Source organism: Mauremys reevesii, linkage group 16 (assembly GCF_016161935.1).
Source record: "Mauremys reevesii isolate NIE-2019 linkage group 16, ASM1616193v1, whole genome shotgun sequence".
Classification (NCBI taxonomy): Eukaryota; Metazoa; Chordata; order Testudines; family Geoemydidae; genus Mauremys; species Mauremys reevesii.
In genome coordinates this window covers 12,833,789-12,859,304 of record NC_052638.1, presented here as the reverse complement: position 1 = coordinate 12,859,304, position 25,516 = coordinate 12,833,789, and the positions used below count along the sequence as shown (strand labels likewise).

At 41.2% G+C, this 25,516-nt stretch overlaps 1 protein-coding gene across 5 annotated transcripts in view; it reads left to right on the top strand.

Annotated features, from left to right (window-relative positions):
• NFATC3 (nuclear factor of activated T cells 3) overlaps nt 1-25,516 on the top strand; it is a 198,538-nt gene that overhangs the window by 154,226 nt on the left and 18,796 nt on the right. For 4 of the 5 annotated variants that reach the window (XM_039503952.1, XM_039503953.1, XM_039503954.1 and 1 more), the window contains 3 exons: nt 8,286-8,341; nt 8,963-9,089; nt 17,012-18,064. In XM_039503952.1, coding sequence (XP_039359886.1) covers nt 8,286-8,341; nt 8,963-9,089; nt 17,012-18,064 — 1,236 coding nt within the window. Of the gene's footprint in view, nt 1-8,285; nt 8,342-8,962; nt 9,090-17,011; nt 18,065-22,807; nt 22,961-25,516 lie in introns of those variants that run through there. The other variant, XM_039503955.1, reaches the window with a different exon arrangement.

The window sequence follows — 25,516 nt, the reverse complement described above, 5'->3', positions numbered from 1 at the left end:
ATTGGTCATGTCAGGCGAGACCTCCACTGCAGGAATAAACATCATGAACAAATTGGTAAATAGAGAATTTTGTGTTCATACAAGTTTGACAAACAATTAAGAGGCAGAGGATAAAAAAATAAAAATTTTGGTAACCATGAATGATGTCTACATAAAATATTTTTTCTCAAAGAGTACATAAGGCATCAATAGATCTTTAAAAATCTGGTTCATATGGCTTATCTGTTTAAAGGTAAGCATGTGCATTTGCATGTATATATGTGCATAAGTAAATACAATGCCAGATGTGTGCACAAATCAGATATTTGCAATATGTAAAAAGATAGATGCTGAATTTGCCACTTGCATACATACCCAAATTGTGCATGTATATTGGATATTTGCATGCATAAGGAGTCAAACAAATGTGTGAGTGCCTAAAAATCTGGTCTTGTATTTATAGTACATGTACACATCCTATTTATTCTCTTTCTCAAGATTTCAGCTAGTGTACAGACTAATAAAGATAATACTCCTGGGGGAATTCTGTGCCACTATGCAGAATTCATGTCCCCTGCAGATTTTTTTTTCTCCGCAAAAAATACATTCTGCTAGAGATGCACTGCAGTTACACGTTTTGCCCACTAGGGGCTGCTGTAGTACCAGAAGAGTGGGCAGTTGGCTCAGCCAGCCACAGGTAGAGAGGAGAGTGCCCTGCTCATAGGGCCGGGTGACGAGGCATGTAGGGTGACCAGATCACCCAGGTCAAATATCGGGACATTGGGGGGGGGGAGGAGAAACAGGGACAGAGGGGAAAAAATGGCGGCAGAGAAAAAAAAAAATCCCCCACCCCCGATTCCTCCTCCCTCCGCAAGCGCTGGAGGGAGGCCCGGGAGACTCAGGGGAGCGCGGGGCTGGGGTGAGTGTGAGTCTGGCCTGGCCCCAAGCAGGCAGGACTCGGGCGCGGTACCTGGAGGGAGAGTAGGGGGCGGCCTGCAGGGCCAGGCGGCGGCGGTTCTCCCCACCTGGGCAGCGGGACTTGGGAGCAGCCGCTGCTGCAGCTCCCACTGCCGCGGGGGGAGGAAGCGGCCGCTGGCCAAGCTTGGCGGCTGCGGCTCTAGCACCCATTAACCCCCCGAGCCCGGGCCTGCTGCGGGGGGCCTGCTGCGGGGACCCAGCGCGCACCCAGCCCCTGGCCAGTCGCGTCTGTGCTGGCTGCCCAGCTGGTGCAATCCCGCGGGCGGCCCCGGAGTGGGGGCAGCAGGCCCCAGTCCCCCCCATCCCGCTTGGGTCCCGCAGGAGAACGAATGGGGCTGGGCTGCCGATGCCTCCGCTGCGGGATTGCACCAGCCGGGCAGCCAGCCCAGACACGACTGGCCAGGGGCTGGGCGCAGCGTGCGCGCTGCTGGGTCCCTACAGCAGGCCCGGGCTCGGGGGGTTCTGGCCCGGGCGCCAAAGCCGCAGCCACTGAGCGCCACGTGCTTGGCCGCTTCCTCCCCCCGCGGCAGTGGGAGCTGCAGCAGCGGCTGCTCCTGAGTCCTGCTGCCCAGGTGGGGAGAACAACCGCCGCCTGGCCCCGCGGGCCGCCCCCCTACTCTCCCTTCAGGTACCGAGTCCTGCCTGCTCGGGGCCAGGCCAGACTCACACTCACCCCGGCCCCGCACTCCCCTGTGTCTCCTGGGCATGGCATGCTTGGCAAGAGGCGGGGATTTGGGGAGGGAGCCAATGGGGGAAGGAGGGTGCAGAGTCAGGGCGGGGGAGGGCGCGAGCCCTTCTGGGCTCCAGAGCCTTTGCTTGTTTGTCCAGTGTCCCGACCTAACATTGGTCGGGACGCGGGACAAACAGGCAAATATCGGGACAGTCCCGATAAAATCGGGACGTCTGGTCACCCTAGAGGCATGGGATATGGGGCGGGGGATGGAAAGAGTAAGGCACATGGGGCTGTTAGGGGATTACATAGACTGGAGTTCAGAAGGGCTAGTGGGTGGGGGGAGCAGACTGGGGCAGGAGCACAGAAGCTAGTGGGTTCACAGCATTGAGCTAGGAGCTGAATGGGATGCAGGAATGGGGGAGGGGAGTGCAGGGATGGATGTGAGGAGAAGGGGTAGCTGAATGGGGATGCAAGGACACATGGGGTGGGGCAGATGTGCCTGACTGAATGAGGGAGGCTAAGGGGTCAGCCAGGATCTGCATGGGGAAGGCTCCCTAACAGTCCCTCCCCACTCACCCCCAAAAAACCTGTTCCATATTTCTCCCACCCATGCCCAACAACCTTCCGGGTTCACACCCAGGTTTCCTCCCACCAATTACTTCCCTCTTCCTCAGCTCATCCATTACCCCAACTCATCCAAGCCTTTGCACTGCTTCTGAGGGGTGCAGTAAATATGTTTCTGTATTGTAGTTTAAAATGTTCTGTATTAATATGCTAGTAAGGAATCTATTTGTCAAAAACATTCAGGAAGTCTTTTTAGTTGTCTGTATTGTTACAGACCTACTTGCTGACAGGTATTTTGAAATAAATTACCAAAATAATTGAAACTGGTGTGATTATATTGTGTTGTTTTGACAAAACATATGCAGAACTTTAAAATATTTTGTGCAAAACTTTTTCAATTTTTTGGCACAGAATTCCCCCAGAAGTAAGTTGAGAACTGAAGGGCCAAAATTCTTGCCTTATCTTGTTAGTAAAGTCCATTCAAAGTGCTTAGGTTGCAAATGCAAATTAGTTTAATATACTTTTTATTAAAGCGTTTACTATTTTTCTTCACAAAACTCTAGTGCATTCATGTATTTTAGAAAAACTAAACTTCAAATTGCTCTCATACAATATATAATACAGTACTAACAAATTAACTTACAGTAGCTAGCAGATTCTTTAAGTTTAATAGTGGGAAATTTTGAAGGCCCTACTTCCTATAGGTTGGGTAAGAAGATTTGACTGAATAGTGTATTCAGCTGTATATTATTGAAGTAACTACCTGAAATGAAAGTTGCAATTTAAAACTTATCTAAAGAAAATGTTTCTGTTCTTCTTGTTTTAGTCCTGAAGCAGTTGTGTGTTAGGCATAATTGTAGCAGCTTTTTAGGAGGCTTACTTAGTTTTGCTAAACTTTTTCTGTTCTTCTTCTTCTTTGGTTTGAGCTTTTATCCTGGACCCTTTAATTCAAGGGAGGTTCAAGAGTTCTGGATAACTTGTTTTTATATTAGGGAGCAATCTTGCTGTACCTTCCCCGCTGCTTCTCCTCCTGTCTCCCCTTCTGCCCCTTCTCTCCCCCCCACCCCAAAAAAATAGGTAGCTTAAAACACTCATGTGCTCAGACATAGAAAAGGAACGCCTCTCTTTTTTAAAAATGTTTGACTGATTTGAAGAAAAAAATTACACAACCTACACAGTGAATACAGTATATATTTACATTTTTACAGGGACCCTAACAGCTTGAAATATCATCAACTAAAAAGTAGCTTCAGATACTACATCTATTCCTGAGTTCTAATACTGTTTGTGGTTTTACAAACTCATTTTCTTATTTTAAAAATATTTCATTCCACTCTTGCTGTGTTTCATACCCACACAAACATTCAGAATGACTGAATAGACGCTGGACCATGGAAAAAGAATGAGAATTCTTGGTGCTTGGGGCACTCACCAGGATGTGGGAGACCAGAGTTCAAGTCCCTGCTCCAATGACTACTCAATTACGTATACACAGTGAAACAGCTACAACAGGAGAGATTGAAAGACCCACACCAGAATATCTCATAGCCCAGCAGCTAAGGTTCTCTTCTGCGGTCAGGGAGACCCAAGTTAAAATCCCTGTTCCTTATCAGGCAGTGGGGGATTTGAACCCAGGCCTTCCATATTCCTGGGTAAGTGCCTTAATCAGTGGATTAAAAGTAATGAGGAGGTCACCACCATTATGGGCATTCTGGACTGCTCCTTTAGGTGATTGCTCCTCATTCTTCAGTTAATATGCAACTAGAATCAGATGTTTCTTGGCAGCTCAGCAAACTGAATTTTGCAACCAGTCAGGGCATAAGAACATAAACTAAATTCCGCCTCTCCGCCAACATGGATTTTGTGCCTTGTCTTCAATAGGCTGTCTGGGGAAAGATAAAAATCTAACTGTTGTACTGGGCTTAAATTTTCTCTAAATGCCCTGTAAAATAAAGTACGTGCCTCAAATCTGTGGTGGTATACACAAAACCAAACTGATAACTCAAAAAGTATTTTAATATCAACGGACTTGTAGGGTGGTACTTGACAAATCACCAGTTAAATTTCAATGGCCATGTGTTGTCAACTTCACCCTGCATGTCATTAACTTCCAGTAAACATCCTGCTTTGCTGGTGCTTAAATATTAGAGACCTGACAGGGACTTCATTAACTCACATGCCCTTCTTTTTCTTCTGCAGCAGTTCCATATCTATAATATATAGATCACATTTTACCAATTTTAATTTAAAAATACAGAATTAATTTGGGGAATAATGAAATGACAGTATAGTGCTAATATATTAAATAATCCTTTTATGTTAACAATTGTATATCTGATGGTGTAATTTCCAGAATAATAAAATCATTTCCCCTACCATTAGTGTAAAACTTTGTTTAGTTGGACAGACTTTCATTATTTTTTATCTGAAACTTGCAGTGGGTCTGACATAGGTCTAACTAAAAGATAAATCTGAACGTCTCAGTCATGATCTTGTATTTTGCAAGATATTACCATTGAAATAGAGCTGTTGCTAGATATTGGTAATTTCTCTCTCTTCAAAAGCTGATGTCTAAGTACACTTTTATAATTACAATCCTAACAAAGAAGTTGGCATCAGTGGTAGATCACATTAGTTAATTTTGACCTCAGCTATATATTAACAAATCTTTGTTACAGACAAAGCTGCTAAACACATAACATACCTGACATAGGACCACAAAAGCAAGGAAATATAATGCTAAATATATACCCTCTACTAATCCACACACACCACTTCACTACTACAACTAGCTACACCACAACCTTAATTCTGCTCCATAGGGATGCCATCTTTCTGTCACCATCATCACCACAAAACCCCCTCCCAGCACCAAATTACTAAATCAGACATCCACAACTAATAGTGTTTTGAGGGCAGAGTTTGATAAGATGGGTAGTGGAAAGCTAGCATCCATATGAATGCAAAGTTAAGGTTGTGGTTCATAGATAAGGACAGATGGGACCACTGTGATCATCTAACCTTCTGCATAACAAAGGGCGTAGAACTTTCCTGAATTAATTACTGTTTGAACTAGAGCATATATTTTAAAGAAGAATCTAATCTTGATTTTAAAAATTGCCAGGCATAGTGGAATCCACCAGACAATCTGCTTAATTGTTGCAGTGGTTAATTACACTTAAAAATGTTCACCTTATTTCCAGTCTGAACTTGTCTAGCTTCAACTTCCAGCCATTGGATCTTGTAATACCTTTGTCTAAGCTGAAGAGCCCATTACCAATTTCTTGTTCCCTATGTAGATACTCAGCCTGTGATCAAACTATCCCTTAACTTTCTATTTGCTAAACTAAATAGACTCAAAGAGCTCAGTAACAATAAGGCATGTTTCCTAATCCTGTAATCATTCTTGTTGCTCTTTGCTGAATCGTCACCACTTTATCAATGTTTTTCTTGAACTGTGGACCTCAAAACTGGATATAATATTCCAGTAACAGTTGTACCAATGCCACATACAGAGATATCTCCCTATACCCACAGAGATCCCCCTGTTTCTACATACCAGGATTCCATTAGCCCTTTTGACCACAGTGTCACACTGGAAGCTCATATTGAGATGATTACCCTCCAGCATTCCCAAATCATCTTCAGAGTCTCTGCTTGCCAGGATAGACTCCTTTGGTCTACATTCTTTGTTGTTCTTAAACTGATGGTCCCTATTGTATTCCAGAGGATTGCATTAGGACCATATTGTCAGTGAATGTTCATAACTCCTTACATACTATCCTTACATACATGGTGCAATGATTATGATGACCAGTATGACACAGGTTTTCAGTAGAGACCTTACTTGTATGTAGATGCCAGACCCAAGGAATCCCTGTAGTCCTTATACACCCCATGTTCTCTGCCAGTTGGCACCAAGAGGTCCCTGGGTCACAGTGCTCCAGCTGCCTCGGTTCCTTTCAGCCTACACTAGCTGATGGGTTAGAACCAAACTGGGGTAAACCCGGATCAGTCTTCAGTGTCTAGCTTAGATAACACTATTAGGATTTTTTAGTTTAGGGTCAAAACTTTCTTTGCTTCTGAGATGGTCGATCCAAAGACTAGTAAGACAGGCTTTAAGAGATGTGCTTCTTGCCCATCTGTCTTTCCAGCGTCCAGTGCACATACCAAATGCCTTGTCAGTCTAGAAGAGGGGTACTCTCCTTCAAATGCTCTACATTTATTCTAAGAACGAGAAAGACGTGGCAGAACACACTACAGGCAATTCTGCTACAGGAGACATTTGCAACAAAGCCTGTTGGATCTGAACTTTTGTATGGATCCAAGACATACCATAGACCAACCTCCACCTCAAATACATCAGAGGTTAAACTCTTCAGAGACGCATGCTTCTTGTCTGCTTCACGTCTGAGCTCAAAGACTGTGGCTCTGTCACAGTTCAGAGCAACTTAACCAGTATTCCCCCTTCCATGGGCAAGCAAGGGCACCCATTCTCAGGCTTCCAACTCCCCAGCCATCCTCTCTATGGGCAGAGACATGCACCTCTCTCCTTCATGATGGGGGTATTTTCAGGCTGTACTGTTCCCGGCCTATACTTCAAATTCTCCAGTAAAGTCAGATTGTCTAAGCAGGCCTACTCTGTTTTCTTCTCAAAGTCTGTAACATAATTTTCCACCACACAGCTCTTTCTAACCAAATATATATATTCTTAAGGTAAAATCATTACAGAGAAAAGATATTAAAAACAATAAAGAAACTACAGAGTCCTGCGGCACCTGATGAAGTGGGTATTCACTCACGAAAGCTCATGCTCCGATACTTCTGTTAGTCTATAAGGCGCCACTGGACTCTGTCGCTTTTTACAGATCCAGACTAACACGGCTACCCCTCTGATAATAAAGAAACTACATTCATGCAAATAAGCTTACCATAGATTACCTCCTGATTCGAACTAGGTGAAGAATCCTTCAGACCCCACCAAGGAGTTTTTCAGTGGTTACAAATTCATAACTGCCTTGGTTCAGAACTAGCACACCCATGAATCTGAGAATCACACTTTTTTCTCCAGTTCAGGCGTCTGGTTTTGTCCTTGTGTAACAGGTGATCAGCAGACAGTGAGTTTCTGCTCAGAGCGCAGCATCAAATTACACTGCTTGTATGATTGTAGTAACTTAGTTGCATATGTGTTGGCAAAAGTAGTCCTACCTTTTCACTGAAATGTAAAAAATACGACTTTTTAGTCTAATTTTGTTGTAGACACTGTTGAAGTCACTTGCTCCCTAATGCTTGTGTTTTAAGTATCCTATATGTACTATTGTTTTTAATTACATACTGGTATTTGTCCTATGGTGGTTTGTGCAATATGACACAAACTTAAAAGCAACCATTCAGCTTTCTACTAGTAGTGTATGACATCTATGAATAGTTGCATCTCTGGGTTTTTTTCCTTTTTTGTCTTCTACCAAAAGGTAATTAATGTGTGTGTACACATACTTGCTTCTGGAATTAGAAATATTAATTTAATTTTTATCACATAATGTAATAGGAGCTTTTACCTTTTAAACAAGTATCAGCATTGTTTTTTCATTAATGTATTTTTTATAAATATATTTAAACAGATTTTAATTGGTCCATGTAAATTAAGTAGAATGGGCCAGTATGTTAACACTAATACACATCAGTTAAGGATGTGACCATTAAATTTTACAACTTATTTTAATTTACTTGATATTTTAAAATCATAGTGGAAAACCTGAATTTTCTCCTCCTATTTAAAGAATATCAGTGTAAAGAACTATACATGCTCTTTGACTGTGGTGTCAACTCACAATATAATCTATGCAGAAATCCTTAGTGATATAGATTTGTTTGTAAAGAAAACTTTGATCAGATTACAATAAAGTAAAAAAAGAGCCTTGGATGTTTGCAACAGTAAGAACATTTAAGAATCTTAGAATCTGTTTACAATAACTGCAATATCTTCTTGTAACTGAACTTTAATATTTTGAATTGCATTCACTTTTATTCAGCGTATTTCAGAAAATACTTTTTCGCCTGAATTTCTTGTAAACTTAATTTCTCTCAACAGATGGACGACCTCAGTGGGAAGTAGAAGGGAAAATAATTAGGGAAAAGTGTCAAGGGGTGAGAAACTTATTTTTCTTTGTTTGTTTCTGTTTTTTAAGTAAGAAATTGGTCTTCATTGTCTCGTTTTTCAGTTTAGACTTTTGTAAAGTAAATGATTAATAGGACACATGAACAAGTTTTGAAGTTTACTTACTTCACCTGAAGACTTTTTTTCTAAATTGTCGTAACAATATAAAGCAGTTATTAGGTTGCTGCTTCCTAAGAAAATGAAATGGTAAACTTGTTTGAAAAACTAAAAGGAGAAATTTGGAATAACTGTTAAGGTGAGAAGTAATTTTGATTGCATTAGACTCCTGACAATTAGATGAGCGGTATGAAGTTTAGTGTCTGCTACCATGGCATTCATATGCTCATGAAGATAAATTATTACCTCACGTAAGTGTATTCTTAAATAAAAATGTAATATCTAGAATATGCAAAAATGTCTCCCACGTCACAGGTCTTAAATTATGTTTCTGCTTTACTGTTTAGAAGATGCATGAAGCAATAGCTTCATCCAACTAAAAATCCCTGTTTGAGTTAACATTGCAGTCAGTACTCATGCAGTGTTCTTTATTTAACAGGTGTATTTCATTTACATTTTATATGTAATGCTATCTTGTTTCAACTTTAATTTAGGCTAACATTGTTCTTGAAGTTCCTCCATACCATAACAAAACGATTACAGCTGCAGTCCAGGTGCAGTTTTATCTTTGCAATGGGAAGAGGAAAAAAAGCCAGTCTCAACGTTTTACTTATACACCAGGTACACACAGCTACTGCATCTTACTGCAAGCTAGTTAGTGTACAGTTTTTAAAAAAAATTACTAAAATTTAGTGTATTTCATAGATACCATACAAAATATGTTCCCTTTGAGTAGATGAGACTAATTTTTTCCAGTTTGTGAATTGCCAATTAAGAATTTGTCTAATTTCATAATAGAAACTTTAATCCAATGTAGTAGTGTGAAATAATATGAATAGGGTTAAGAATGTCTATTTTAGCAATTATATTTTTACAACTTTATTTAATTCTTTTATTCCTATAGCTTGTTAATTCACATGGAGTGTGAATTCTCAGTGGTCACTGTTTTTCATGATTCTGTTCGGTCTCCAGTTAGTGATACTGTGTGGTGAATTCCAGAAGTACAGTCACAGATGATAGAGGAATAGATCATCCCCCGTTTATACGACGCCAGTCTTTCTCTCAATAGTCAAAATACAACTTTGGAGTTCAGATGAGATAGAAAAAAAATGTACTCCATAGATATCTTGCAGTGTGGAGAGAGCTAGTCTTGGAACTTTGTAAGAATGGCATACTCTAGTTGATCTGACTTAGCAAGAGTGTTATTGGTATTGGGGAAAACCCTACTGCAGATATATAACACTTATTCTTTTTGGATGGCTTTCCAAGTGGACTTAAAGTTCCTAATAGTCTGTAAAGAGCAGTCAGGAGTTCATCAAGAACCAATGATAACTGTAAGTGTAAATTCCCTTCAGCATTGCTTCGTACACGCTGTTAATGTGAAATTGGAGGACTTGACATACACAAGTATATATCAGAAAACTAATGGATGCTCCTAACAGGCACTGTAGACTGACACCTGAATTATTATTTTATACCAAAAGTACACCAAAGTAATCATAAGGTGGCTCTTTACTGAAAAAACTACTCTTGAAATATTGGAATGAGTAATGGAACATACCAGCTTAAAATGTGTCCAAAATAAAAAGGAAGTGAAGTTATAACTGAAGCTACATTACGGCAACCCTTAACACCCACTTGAAGGGTTTCCTGTTTTCATTTTAACATGCATGCTGTAAGCCAGTAATTGATTGGTACAGGTGTTGGCAGGAAAAAGCTGTTGTGCTTATAAGTAAGCCCCTGTTACCCATGGCCTTTGGCTTAAAAAAGAAGCAGGGGGACTCAAATTATTGAAGAATGTGTGAACCTACAATTCTGTGACTGTTTTAGAAAGAACCCAGGAGCTGAAAGGAAATATGAAATAAGTCTATGTAGGCATGGTAATAAGCTAATTGTTGATTCCATTAAGGTCAACAATGACCTACTTAAGGGAACTTCTTTTGAGCTTCACCTCTTTCTTCTTGGAGCCTTTGCTCCATGATCTACATGGCCAATGAGGACTGTTTAGCCACGGATATCAACACCAAATCATGAGATGGCCTAATAGAGATAGTAGCAGTGCTGCCCTTTAAATTTAGCTCCCAGCAGCTCACCACCCATGTTAAAAGCACTGAAGACCATTTCATCAGATGTTCCGTCTGACATATTTGAATGCTTAGGGGACAGTGGTGTTGAAAAGCCTATTACTCAGTCAAACTAAAGGCCATTCTTCCTCTTTTCGTCAGGAATTTTGTAGGAACTTCACATACAGGACCCATTCAATTCAAAATGCCATATCCCCTCGATTTTTTTTCTTTCAAGAAAACTTCAAAGTATTATTGAATGTACCTAAAAAAAAAATTCCTTTGCAATAATGGGAAAAAGTTGCTAAATATCTTAACTGTTACTTAATTGAAAGAGCCTTTGTTTATTTGACTAATTTACAGCATGATATATATCCATAATATGTTAAGTAGTATTTCATAATTATCCATTCTTCCTCTCCCAAACTTCCACATAAATTCTCACCCCACACCCCTTCCATGTCCAGCAGTCTGTACTGTGGGCATTCCCCTTTACCCTGCTGGTTGAAGGCAGAGCAACATCAGATAGACCACATCTGATAGATCAAGGGTCTCCTTTTGGTAGCAGAGACTTTCAGGATAGAATTACCCCCCAAAAATGAATTTGATTAATTGGAGACTCCTAAAACAGGTTTTAAAGTGTCCCCCCCCCCCCAAAAGCCAGGGAATTAAGTGTCCACTGTCCTGTCCCCATCTCCTCCCCCCCCCCCCCCGCAAAAAAAAAAGCCAGGGAATTAAGTCACAGAGGTGGCACACAGGAGATCTCACAGGCAGATCCCATAAAGGTACCTTGCAGGGGCAGGTGGAGCAGTAGCAACTGCCACTACCATCACTGCTGCAACTGATTGTTACGCAGCAGCCTCTCCTCAGCTTCAGCAGATGAGCTGTTTAGGAATCCATTGGGGCCACCACTCCCTCAATAGAGGGTGCTCCTTGAAGTAATGAAGTGATTCTGCTTAAGACAGCTTATTTGCCCATGGAGCCGCCGTCTACAAAGAAAATGGTGGAGGAATACCCCTTCCTCACTTTTTACAGCTCCATCTTCAGTAGGACCCTTCTAAAGATTCCTCCACCTCAAGAATAGAGTGGAGACATTACCTAACCATAATTCCTCTCCCCCTGCCCCAAATTATTTTAAAGGCTAGAGGAAACTTCATATGGTGAAAACCAGTAGCTTGAACTTGCATGCTTTTTAAAAAAATCATCTTCCCTTTATCCCTGCAAGTTTCAAGTGCTCCTCTTTTCAGACTCTGGGCCAGAATCTCCCTGCCAAGCAAAGAGAGAGATGCATCTCCAGTCTGTGTTTCTAAAAGAACTAAAACCAAACATATCATACCTCTAAGGGCCATAAGGTTTAAAAAAAAAAAAGAGGACGCTAACAGAGTAAAGAAGAAGAGAAATTCTTTCTCCTCCTCATCCAGCTCAATTTCCCTGAAGGAAGAGGAATTATCTGGCTCGGCCCAAGTAGAACTTAGCAAATATTTGATCACATATTATGGATGTTGCTAACCAAATTGGAAAAGGTCCCTGAGACACTCCAGGAGCCACTAGTCTCATGGAAACCGAAGTGAGCCTCTCAGAAATACTTTCCACCAAAAGTTAAAGAGAGAATTGTTCCATTACATCCTGAGTTTGAAAAAGAAATCAAGACTGAGTAAGAGTTCCTTATCAAAGCCAAGAGTTTCAACAGACAAGTCAAAGGTTCTGTTCTTTACCCAAGAACAAGAGAAAGATTTGGTTGCTCTGCCAAAGGTGGAAGCTGAGATTCTGCCTTGCTCAAAGACATGAATTCCTTCAGAGGAAGAGGGGGGTTTTAACTAAAATTTTCAACAAAGGGGGAAAAATCCAGTCATGTCTGAGTCAAGATGATAAACTGAAAACTAGTTTGAACAGGATCTCAGTAGCAGCTGCTTTTGTTGCTGACATTTTAGTTCAGGCCTCTCCCACTGGGCTAGTGAGTGCTTCATGAATCTACAGAAAAATCCTGGTTGTCTTTAGTGTCCGTTTTCAGAGAAGGAGAGCATGCTCATTTATCCCTGCTTAGAGTGATCATCTCATCAGATCATCATCCCATCAGGTGGTGCTTGAGGATCTAGAAGAAACTGTAACCTGCTTACAGGTTTTTACCAGGTTTCAGGTGATCAGAGTGAAGAATCATCTCCAACTTCTGCATGTAGGAGTGATCCTGGATACCAAGGAGAGACAAAGTGTGTTTTTTGGAGGAGAGATCACAGTAGATACTCATTTAATTCACCAAGTGTTGTCTGGTCATCAGACATCCCTGAAAATTTGAATGCTATTCCTCAGCCAGATTTCATGTATGGGCACTCTTCAGTGGGTCAGATTTCATAGGATACTCTCAAAACGCCATACCAGGAAGAAATTGCAATCAATCAGAATGTTACCACTGTTCTAAAGTCATTCACTTCCTCGCTCTAGTCATGGACTCATCCTTTGAAATTCAAATGGGTATCTGATGTCAGAGCCAGGGAGACTCATGATCACTGCCGTTACCAGTCTTCGTGGATGGAGTGCACACCAAACTGAAGTGGCTATGAGGACATGGACTAATTTGGGAGAAGAATATAAGCTGACTATAGATAAGGGCCATCAGCATCATGTACTGTTCTTTGCAGACAACACCAACTGCACTGTGCACTGCACAAGGAATCAATTTATTTTCTGATTTGGTTAGAGTATGATCTTTCCTCTCATACCCATCCACATAAAGGGGAAGGGAGAGCTCAGGAGTAGCCTGACTGAGCAGGAGGGACCTGGACCTGGGAAAATGGAGTGTGAATCCTTCAGGATTTCAGGAGATGTCGGATTTAAGGTTCCAATCATAGATCTCTTTACCTTGAGGGAAAATAGGCAGTGAAGTTTTTTTGTGAGCAGATGAGAACCTGAAAAGAAAGCAGTTAATGCACCTATCTCAAAGGTCTCAAGTAATCCTTTATGCCTGTCCTCTCATATCATTGACAAGGCCAGTAAAATTATCCTTAAAAAAATGGCCCATAGTCATCATGATAGTCCTATACTAGCCATGCAGATGGCCATAGTTCTCTGACTTAGGTTGCAAATGAAACACCTTCTGAAATTATCAGCCTGGAAAGAAATCCTGAGCCAGAGACCAATCCACTACTCAAACTCAGCTCTGCTAAAAGTTAACATGCAAGATGGAAAGGGAGAATTGAAGTCTCTGGATCTCTGAGTTCAGGATACACTCTTAGAAGGAGACAGGTCTCTACCAGAGCAAGTGTTTTGAATTATAAGGAATCAACAAAGAGTTCTAATTATCATCATGTCAAAAGGTACATTAGAGTAGATACACATGGTAGTCCTCCAGTGATATATAGCTTTCCTTTCTGGAGCTTGAATTTAGTTCTAGGAGACTTAAAGCAACCATTTGAATCACTACACTCTGTTTTGGCCTACTTTCTCTCAAAGTGGATTTCTTAGAAGCAGTCACCTTGGTTAGGAGAGTATCCGAAGTCGGAGCATTGACTATGAAGCCACGTCTGTATATTCCATAAGAACAAAGTGATTCTTTGGATAGAGACATCATTTATTCCAAAAATTAACATTAATTTTTCACAGGTTGCCAGTGAGTTTGCCTTTCCTTCTCTAATCCTAAACATCCCAAGGAGATTGAAATAAAATGGCAGTCAGGATGACATTTAACATTTACCTCAAGGACATGGAACCTTATCAGAGGTCCACAGTATTTTTCATCTTATGTCATTCTTGAGTGAAAGGAAGAGCATCACTAAATCCTCCATTGCAAGATGGATTAAAGCATGTATTGCAGAAGTCTATAGAGCATGTAGAATGAATCTAACAGTCTGCATCCTGGGAGGTTCAGCAACCTCTTTGGGCAAAAAGGTCTAGTGCTTCATATGAAGAAACCTGTAAGTCAGCTATATGGATATCAGTGTGAACATTGGACATCAGCCTTGTAGTACTTTGTTATTCTTCCTCCGATGCAGCCTTTGGAAGAAGGCTACTGTAGAAAGAAGGTACTGCCCCAGCAGTAACCCAGAATCGGTCCTCATATACAGTAACTCCTCGCTTAAAGTCATCCCGGTTAACGTTGTTACATTGCTGATCAATTAGGGGACATGCTCGTTTAAAATTGTGCAATGCTCCCCTCTGACGTCGTTTGGCAGCCACCTGCTTTGTCCGTTGCTTGCAGGAAGAGCAGCCTGTTGCAGCTAGCTGGAGGGGGAACCACGGTGGACCGGCAGCCCCCCACTAGCTCCCCCATCAGCTCCCCCCTCCCCTAAGTTCCCTGTGCTACAGCCGCCCAGCAGGCCATCAGTCAGTTCAGCTGTCCCTCCCTCCCCTGCCATGTGCTGCACCCCGCTTACCCCTTCTCCATATAGAGCAGGGGAGGGGACATGGAGGGAGAGAGACATAAAGAGCTTGGGGCAGCAGCCGCTGTCTCAACTTCCTGATCCGCTTAAAAAGACAATGCTCTTAAGAGTGGGTCAGCTTACTTACAGGGGCAGTGTGCATCTCTCTCTCTCTCTCTCTCTCCTCCACACACAAGGAGTGTGTCTGTCTCTGTCTGCTATGCTGTCTCCCCTCCCTCCTGTTTGTGCTCTACATTAACAACAATGTGTTAACCCTTGAGGGCTCAGCCCAGTGCTAGTTCATCATTTAGCAGCAAGGCATTCTCTGGGAAATATCCCACCCTCTTCCACCCTTCAACTTCATCACCTCAACCAAGCTTCACAATCATCATAGCTGTGAACAGTATTGTTGGTTTAAAACACATACTGTGTGTATATCTATAAAATATATAGTTTTTTGTCTGGTGAAAAAAATTTCCCTGGAACCTAACACCCTCCCTCCCCCCATTTACATTAATTCTTATGGGGAAATTGGATTCATTTAACATTGTTTCGCTTAGTCGCATTTTTCAGGAACAGAACTACAATGTGAAGCGAGGAGTTACTGTACATAGTATGAATCCTCCTCCCAAACTAGGGATAAATGCTGCTTTGCACATCCCCGGACTATAGCCACAGGTGGGCCTGGGATAGGCCATGACCCCACCCAGTTAGCATCCAAGCCCACCTGAATATGAGCCTGCTTGAACCCCCTCTAACTCCTGTAACAACAGCAGCTGTGGTAGATGGCTCCAGGACCCTGGCAAGGACATGAGAGCCACCTCCTCCCTCCCATCATCTGTTCCAGATCAGTCAGTAACTGCCTCCCCCACCCAGTAGAGAGGCTGGGGCACACTACTAGAGAGAATATGGCTGCCCTGCAGAGACCTGTATGGCTTCCTGACAGTCCCCACACATGGGGAGCTGTGCAGCTGAGGCAGCAGGTGTTGAGTAGGACAGAGAAGAACGGGGGCTTTTGCTTCTGTGGTATTGGGAACAGCACATTACATAGCAGGTGATGGGGGCTGGATAGCAGGGATAGGAAATGGGGCTCAGCCAAGCTTTCTGGTCATTGCCTGTTCCCCATAATTGGGGCTCATCCAAACGTCCATTCCTAGCTAATCCTCTGCCACATTCCACTGTACAGACTGTCAGACTAGAGAGGGGAGGTAAATGGAAAACTGTCCTTCTTACCTGTGAATTTGCTGTCTTATACATTCCATGTTTCATATTCTGGAATACCCAGAAATGGTTTACTTCAGAACTGAAGTAGTTGGATCTCGCCTCTGGTTTCCAAGGTTAAAAGGGAAAATACATGTTTGTGTAAGAAGTATCTGTATATTTCCGAAGGCTCTGTTACAAGATTTGTTTGTTAATATTTGGTGGCATTAATGTATTTAGTTAGTATTTTCCAGCTTTGCAATATGTCATTATGGTGTATAATTGACAGTATAATTGGGTGTACAGTAGGGGATCTTCTGGCATAGTTAAATCACACCCTAGCCAACATAGCTGTGTTGGCAAAACTTTTACTTTTTAGATCTACGGAGGTATAATTTGGAGCCTCTGGTAATAGTTTCATAACCCTTTCCCCTGTATGTGTGGATTGGTGCTGAACTTCTTGTCAGAACCTTGTCAGTGAAGCTCACTGGTTGGCCCCTAGTGTCCTTTATTAACTCAGATCTACTGAGCTTAGGCCCCTGACCAGTAATAATACAGTAACACCCCACCTCCCCCCAAGCCAATAAAAAGCATAGGGCAGTAGTTCAGAAGATGGAGACCCTGGGGGTTACTGATGAGGAAATAGGGAGCTGAAGGAAAACACTGAGTAGATAAGAAAAGGGAAAATGTTTCAGGCATTGAGGCCAGCCAGCATGACAAGAAGCACAAATTCAAGAATGGAAGAGAAAAATTGAGTGAGACAAAAAGAATGATAAGGGGTGGGGAAAACAAGTTGAGTATATAAGAAACCCAACAGTAGTGGCATAGCATTTACACATAAGTGCTATGTAATTAAAGTATGTACTGAGTCGCATTATAGTGAAATAGAATTGTAAGGTATAATTTTGATTTTTATTCATTTTTCTAGTTTTAATGAAACAAGAGCACAGAGATGAAATGGATTTGACTGCTGTTCCATCTTTGTCCTTGCCTCATACTGGCAGCGTTCAGGGCCTGCACTCCATCCGAACTCAGCTGTCTTCAGCAGATCCAGGGCACCCGCACGATAGTTTACTGTCTACATCACCCAGGAGCCTTGTGTGCCCAGTTCAGCAACCGTATACATCCATGGTGACATCAGCAGTATCCCATCTGTCTCACATACAAGGTAGAAACATCAGTCCAGGTGATGAGTGTCATGTTTTGCCTTCTGTGGTTCACCAGTCTTTCCAAGTAACATCAACACCTCCTGTGAGGCCTTCCTACCAGCCTATGCAATCTAATGTTATGTACAATGGGCAACCTGGTCTTCCCATGAACTCTGCCTCCAGCCAAGGATTTGACGCTATTTCATTTCAACAAGATGCAGCTGTACCTCATTTGATAAATCTTAGCTGCCCACCTCTGCCACCAATGCAGTACCATTCTTCGAATCCTGGCTCAGTGACAACTTCATGTACAGTAGGGCATCCTTTGGCACATCCAGCTCATTCAGGACAGTCATCACCTCATCTGCAGTCAATGGGATACCACTGTCCAAATAGTGGGCAGAGTTCTCTCTCTTCTGCAATGAATCAACCCCTTGGGCAACCTTCCCCTCAGTTGCAGCAAGTCACATACCATTCTGCAAACCCAGGGTCTGCTTCATCACCATCCCCAACAGCTTCTCATCCTTTGGTCCATTCGCCACTGTCAGGGCCAGCTTCTCCTCAGCTACAACCTATGCCGTACCAGTCTCCTAGCTCAGGACCTGCCTCATCCCCTCCCCCAACAGCTGTAAGTCACTCGGGACAACACTCCCCTCAAGAACATAGTCCTGGATTGGGAAGTCTTCATGCAGCTTCATCTTTAGTACATCACAGTGTATGCGAATCATCTCCATTTTCATCAGACGGGGTAGCTGTTAACATTAAGCCAGAACCTGAAGATCAAGAGTTGAATTTTCAAACAATTGGATTGCAAGACATCACGCTAGATGATGGTAAGTGGATATAACTTTTGATGGCTGGGATTTTGTAAGATACTGGTGACATTGGAGCAATAATGTAAGCAACATATTTTCAGAAGAACAGTCTCTCTTTTACAGGCATAGCTTCCATCCACAAACTTGCAGTCACATTTTTGTCCCCCCCCGTGCCTGTCGTATATGTACTGCACGTTAGGTGTAATTTCTGTAATTAGAGGAAGTAAGTGCTCTTTCTTTGATTTTCACCTACAATTGGTTTTATGAGCACAAAATCCCTTCTAAAAATTTACCCTTTACCATTCAGGAACATTATACATTCATCCTTCTACATGAGGAATTAGTTTTAAAACACTTCTATTTGTAACTTGTTGATTTGATGCTACTGTGTCCTTTTGTTACTTAGAGTTACTTAAATGTAATTTGGAGCCTTTGACTAATATCTTGAAATTCAAACTCCGGAAGAATACAATTCTAACCCTTAGTGGTGTCAACGCTTTATTCGTCCACCATTTGCAATAGGCTAGATGCTGAGAGAAATCAAACTTTAGGTTCATTTGCTAAGCATGTGGCAGTCGTTTATAGTGTGACACGGACTAGGTAAAAATGCCCCAGTTTAGATGGACAAACCTAATGCCCAGATCAGTTCTGTTTGAAACTAAAATGTTATCTAAATTTCAGGACTACCTTGAAATCTGATAGGCATTTGAGCTTGGGCTGGAGCCCGGGTTCTGGGTCTCTGTAATATGGGGAAGGTCCCATAGCCTGGGCTCCAGCCTGAACCCAAATGTCTACACTGCAGTTTTTTATAGCCGTCCATCCCCAGCCAAGTCAGCTGACAGAGGCCAATTGTGGGTGTTTTACTGCAATGTAGAAATACCCTCAAAGGCTAGAAGCTTTTTTAAATGAAACCTTAAATTCTACGAAAGTTGATCAGTAAACCCACCACTTGCCATGGGACATTCACTACACACCGGCTGGCAAGGGGTGCATGGATTTGACACGCCTAGCAGTAGAACCTAGTTAATCTAATAATTAATCCAGACAAAAACAGTATGCTCCACATCTCAAAGATTTAATAGAACGTACTGGTGAAGTCTGCCTTAATTATTTTTTATAAACTATAAATAGTACATGAAGGTGATACTTAACTAGTACTAATTATAACTGCCCAATTATCTAACCATCTTAATTTATCAGCTAATTATTTTCAAGAATTGTTAGGTTGCAAGCTGCCTCCAAGTAATTCATGAAAATCAGTGAGTCTGCTACGTATCGTTTTTTGGTATTTGTGTAACTTTAGTTTTTTAAAAAACATTAACGTACTAAAACTATGGTTATGTAATATTTTTTATTGCCTAGAAAACAGTTCTCTAACAGATTGCTCTTAGAGACACTAGAGTCTTAAAATTTATTTTAAAAAAATTAGTACTAGTGAAAGGTATGAGGAACTAGATCCACAATTTGCCTCTTGAACAGCAAAAGTCCAACATTTAGACGCTATTGACGTTCTCAAAATCCTGCTCAGTTGCTGTCTAACCCTGTAGATAGCTATGTTTCCATTGGTAGGTTTGAGCAGAGCTACCTATGTCCTGATACTATTCCACCACAAACAGCAACAGTGACTTTTTTGTGAACTTACTAATTTGCCATTATATTTCAAACTCAAATTTTCAGGTTGTTTCTGTTCCATAAAGCATGACTTGTTTTGCACTAAAATTTTCTGTGCTGTTTCAGTTGAAGAAAACAGAATTTTAACTTGCCATGAAGTTGAACCTTGGTGAAAACAAGGGCTTCTGACATGGCTTGTGAAAAAGTTCAGTTCAAAAATACGCAACCATTAGGAAAATTGCATTGTGCATCTGTCTGACACAAGCATGCATCAAGTTCAGTCTTTGAAATACAGTTACTGAAAGCAGTCGCTGGAATTAACATAATAAATTCACATAAGAACTTTCCAAGAGTACAACTGACCTTATCTCCAGACATCAAGAAGTCTTGGTTCAAAGGTAACACATGGAATGAAATCAACAAGTTGAAAAAGCATTGTTTCTGGTAAAAGGGACCTATGCCTGATTCCTGCTCTCCAATTTGTATCTGAAGCTGGTTCAGCTCTTAAGGAGGTTGTTCTTGAAGGCCTAGATTGCAGAAGCCGATTTTGCAAGTAATGTAGTCAACCAGTAAGAATATCTTCCTTACCCTCTGCCAGAAGTCAGATGTCTGATTTATATGTGGTGACAAAACTTGACTTTTTTGAACTTTCTTCTATGGCAAATTCACCCTGTTAAATTCTATGTTCTTGCAAGTGGAAAAATCCCCATTTAGCTCTCCCACTACAGGGGGCTACTTTAAGCATAATTGACTAAGCACGTCTGCAAAATGTTACATTTAGCTCTGGAAGTCTGTCACTTAGAAGACCACTGCTTTCCTTAGGGTTCATCTGTGCTTTAAAGTTTTGCCACTTCAACAGTGCCAGCATAGTTAAAACAGAAAAACTCCTCAAGTGTAGATACAGTTACACAGCTATAAACGTACTTATGCAGATATGGTTATTCTGGTCAGGGTATAATAAATTATACTGCTATAAGGCACCTGTAGAACTGCATCCATGCATGGTCTTTTACTGATAGCTGAGTTGGCAAAAAATCACACCCCTAAACTACATAGTTATATTGGAAAATGTCCACTGTAGACCAGCCCTAAGTGTGAGAGATGCTCCAGAATACAGCAATTTGTGATATATTGGAACATTTCTAAACATCTCAAGAAGCCTTGTCATATTCTCCATTCCAAGCAGTTGAAGGGGTTGAGGATCTCTGATCTGATGGCAGAGGCCCAGGAAATTGGGAGTTATCTCCCCAAGATGGGATTACTTATGATTATTTAGCATACATCACAGGCCTAGAGTCACAATCTAGGGCTGCTTGTGCTCTGTTTGGTCATGCTGTGTAGTCTAAAATGCTTGCCTATGATCAGTTCAGAAGGATGTCCTCTAAAACTGATTGCTATCCCTTACCCTAGGGCAGGTAGACTTGGGGTTGCCTCCTCCACTTGGCTCTGTGGGACCCTCTTCTCTTAAAGGCAGGCCCTTCCTCTTCAAGTGTCCAGACACTGCATATGGGATACTGTCTTAGTTTCCCTTTTTTCCCCACCTGGGCCTGAGGTTCTCACGTTTCTGAATGTGGATCTGACCCCTCATTCTTAGCATATTGGTACCTACCACTTCTCCTCTCACCATCTCCTTCAGAACTTGCTCTCTCCACTGGGACTCTCAGAATTCCCTTGCTGCCTAAAGGAAAGACTTCCCAGTTTGTCTGAGGAAGGCTAAAGAAATGCAGGCTAAAATGCTTCCTCTGTGGAGGAAGACCTGAGGTAGACCTCTGTGTTCTTGATTTTCTCCAGATAACAGCAGGCTTTGTTAATTTTCAAAGGGTGAATGTTCACTCAGTAAAGTTCAGTCCTCCCTTTTTCTCTTGGTTAATAAACAGGTTTACAGTTGTTATATTAATGCCTTTTCATCCTCTTCCCTTCTGTCACCCCATACTACCTACACACACATCTAAAATGGAAAGAGCTCTGTTTCCAGAAACAGTTCTTGGAGCTACTGCAGAGAATTTCAGAAAAATCCATCAACCTTAATGACTTAAATCTTCTTTTGGAGCAGACTACAAAGCTTTCATAGCGCATAACCATAGATACTACAATGGCCAGTTTTGTAGAAGAGGTTCAGGAGCATTTAAGCTGAAATGAATAGTGGTGTGGCAATGAAAATTGTGGCATTTGATATTGTAAACTAGCTCTTCTATTTCATATGCTTTTTAGATTTACAAACTAAAGTGGTTGGTTTTACAATTGTTTGGAAAAATGATATATTTAAATGTCACAGATATTGACTCACTTTAGGTTTGTAGCTTTATGCTTAGGATACTGTAGTGTCCCAAAACCTGAAAACCATTAAATTAATGTTGATGAACTTGTCCTGAAAATAATTAACAAAAGGCTGCTGTTCACCTTTGAACTGATCTAAGCATCTCTATAATCCCATTCACCTTTTAGCTCCCCTGAAATCCAGACAATCAGCTTTGCCATTTGTGAATCTGCATTCCACTATGCTGATGACTTCACACCCATCATGCATAAGCAAGCCTAAGAGGGGTGACAAATTGGGTTAACAGTTGATTTTTTTTTCCATATTGTGCAATTTTGCAAAAAGCTTCCATTTAGAGTATATATCCCAAAGGGTAAAAATAGTATGTGGGAGGGGGGGGACACCACTTGCACACTGTACTGTCTATAGCAGACTTTCATGGTAGATGTGGTGTCGCAGATTGGAATCTGGCAACCTGCATTTCAAAGAACTTCAAATTCATTTATTTTCTTTAAATTCTGTTGTGTATATATCTTTGCAATCAAAAATGCATTGAATATAAGAAGGAATTTAAATGTTGAATTACGATTTATATTACAAACAACTACTAACAGAGCTAGAAGAAGCTTCACTTAAATTTTACCTTTTGGAAGATGTGGTAGTTTCAAAGCCAACTCTATTGGGTACCATTCTAAATAGGGAATGGCTGTGTGTTCCTGAAGACCAGTGGTGTTCCAGTTTTAAACATTTGTGCACACTGGCCATCTCAGAACCATTGGTCATCTGAGCTGGTGAAACTGACAGCAGGCTGTGTAAGTACAAGTGGTTCTCAAGGTCTCTCAGTTGACATCCTTTTCTTCCCATTGACTCAAACCACCCTTTTCCCTACACAGCGTGTGAGATCCTTCAGATGGAGACAGAGGGATGGAGATTGCTTGGCTGAAGACAGTAGGATTCAGCATTTGATTTAGTCTTTGCCCTATACATCCATCACCCTCTGACACAGTCCCCTGTGTGCTCTTGCCCCAGGACAGGTGACCCAGATTTTCATCTTGAAAATCTGGTCATTCTTGTTCAGAATGTTTGCAGCAGTGAGTTAAGTTGAGGTCTGCAGCTTCTTTTATTTATTTATTTATTTATTTATTTATTTAAATTCTGTTAACTTGTAGCAAATTATTAACTTTTGTGGCTTTCTAGTTTACAACTGTGTGTCAAATTTTAGTTTATAAAATGTAATACTCTTTTAGATCATCTGAAACTTAAGCTATTGAGTATTTCTACTTCTGAGTGTGCATTATGTAAATTTCATTTGTTTTTGTGGATTTGGGTAATGTATATAATTGTTAATCATTTTTAGGAGGTTCTATTAACCATGGGTTGTGTTTAGTATCAGATTATGATAACCTTTTCGTTAATCCCCTTTCACTTCCTTATGTGTTGTATCCTCGTTGCATAAAGGTGGAGATTAGAAAACAGATGTGGATTTTCTAGAAATCATAACTAGATCTCCTCTAACAATTTTCTGTGCATAAAATGTGTAAGCTCCTTTGTAAGATACAGTCCATATCTAGAGTTAAACTTTTTACCCTAATTCAGTTTCCTGTAACAGTATTGTGATCAATAATTTATCATCTTTTAGGGTTCAGTTGTGTGAAAGCACTGATGATGATTCAGATCCTTTGCTAGCTGGTCTAGGGATCAATACTGTTATCTAGAGAAGCTGTTCACCAGCTTTCACAGACTGAGTCTATAGTAACTTTCACAGAATTGCAATAGTAAGAGCAAGATAATTTGAATGTATTGAAAAGTGAACACTATATATAAAAATTAAAATACAATACATAGCAAAGTAGTAGTATATGTAGTACATTTAAACTAGGCTGTTACAAAGTGTCATGAATGCTGAAGTAAGAAATCTAATACTTGAAAATCCTACTTAAGAAATTAGGGACAAAACCGGCCTCCTTTGGACTAGTGTTCTATAAACTGTCTTCGGATTTTGTGAAACATACAGTAAGGCTCTGTACTTTGCAGCCCATTGGGCCTAAGCTTTGTTGCAGGACTTCAGTTTCTGTTGTACACAGAGGCTGGTTTTACAGTATCTTACTATAACAGGAAAATATTCAAAAATGAGGTTCTTTACTGACTATACTGTACTTGCATTGTTGATTTCATTTTTTTTAATTGTGTTGGAATATTTCCTTTCATCTCATTTTGCTGCCTAAATTGGCATACTTCAAAAAAAAAAACTGGGGTGTTTTGCAATAAAATAGAGTGCTATACCCTTTCCTGATTGCTTTCTGGTAAGTACAATGGGCGATATCAGGGGTTGGAAGTGGGTCAGCGTTAGCAGCTGGCATATGCTGGAATGAAGATGAAGGGGGAGCCTGATTTCAAATTGGGAAGCCAATATTAGCCAGCAAGAGGTGGAGTGAGAGAGAGGCCAGATAAATGCTGTTACAATTTGTGTCTATCACTTTTTGTTGAGGGTACAGGACCTTGTCCACACAGACTCTAAGGCAGCGGCTCTCAAACTTTTTTTTACTCGTGACCCCTTTCACATAGCAAGTCTGAGTGTGACCCCTCCCCCCTTTCTAAATTAAAAACACTTCTTATGTTTAACACCATTATAAATGCTGGAGGCAAAGCAGGGTTTGGGGTGGATGTTGACAGCTCGCGACCCCCCATGTAATAACCCCACAACCCCTTAGGGGTCCCAACCCCTAGCTTGAGAACCCCCGCTCTAAGGGCTGATCTACACGGTGCATTAGTCCACAGCAAAGCAATGTAAATTCTAGTGTGTATTAGCATGTTACTCGCTAGTGGCCCATGTGGACCCTGCTGACGTGCACTAGGGGAATTTTTAGTGCATGCCAGCAGGGTCCACATGGACCCGTTAGTCCATTAAATGCTCATTGCTATTGTGCATTGCAATTCACACCCTTCTGGTGCAGACTAGTGCACTGTAGACAAACCCTAAGACTTTATTACTCTAATTAAAAAATATATCTTCTAGATGATGATGATCTAAACTTTGAAATTGTCAAAGGCAGTATGTCCTATATATTTTTGAATAGTCTAATGTAACTTAATCAACCAGGTCCTTCATAGTTTGCTATTACCCTATGCCCTCTTTTGATCACAAACCAATAGAATCACAGCAGGTTGTTCCCCAGTAGAAAAGGATGTGGATTAATTATAGCCTGGCCTGCTGCTGTAGTGAAAGTTGACACTATAGCACTTGCTGGTTATGTGCAGTGAAAGACTAAGCTAAATATATTACACTAACTAATCTTATGTAGTTACAGGGACTCTTAACAACATACCCACAGCTGTTACTGCTCTACATGTAAATGACAAGTGGAAGGCCAGTATCAGAGGAAACATGCTGTAGTCTTCCCTTAACGTTCTTGAGGATTACTGGTAATCTTAATAAATCCATAAATACATTTTAAATAACTATACTTTTTAATTGAATTATTGTATCTTGTACAAAACAAAGCATATACCCCACTGTATTTGCTAAAAAAGAACGACACATACATTTCAATTTACCCATGCTGCACCACTGACTGTAAAATGTAGAGAATGTGCAGACGGCA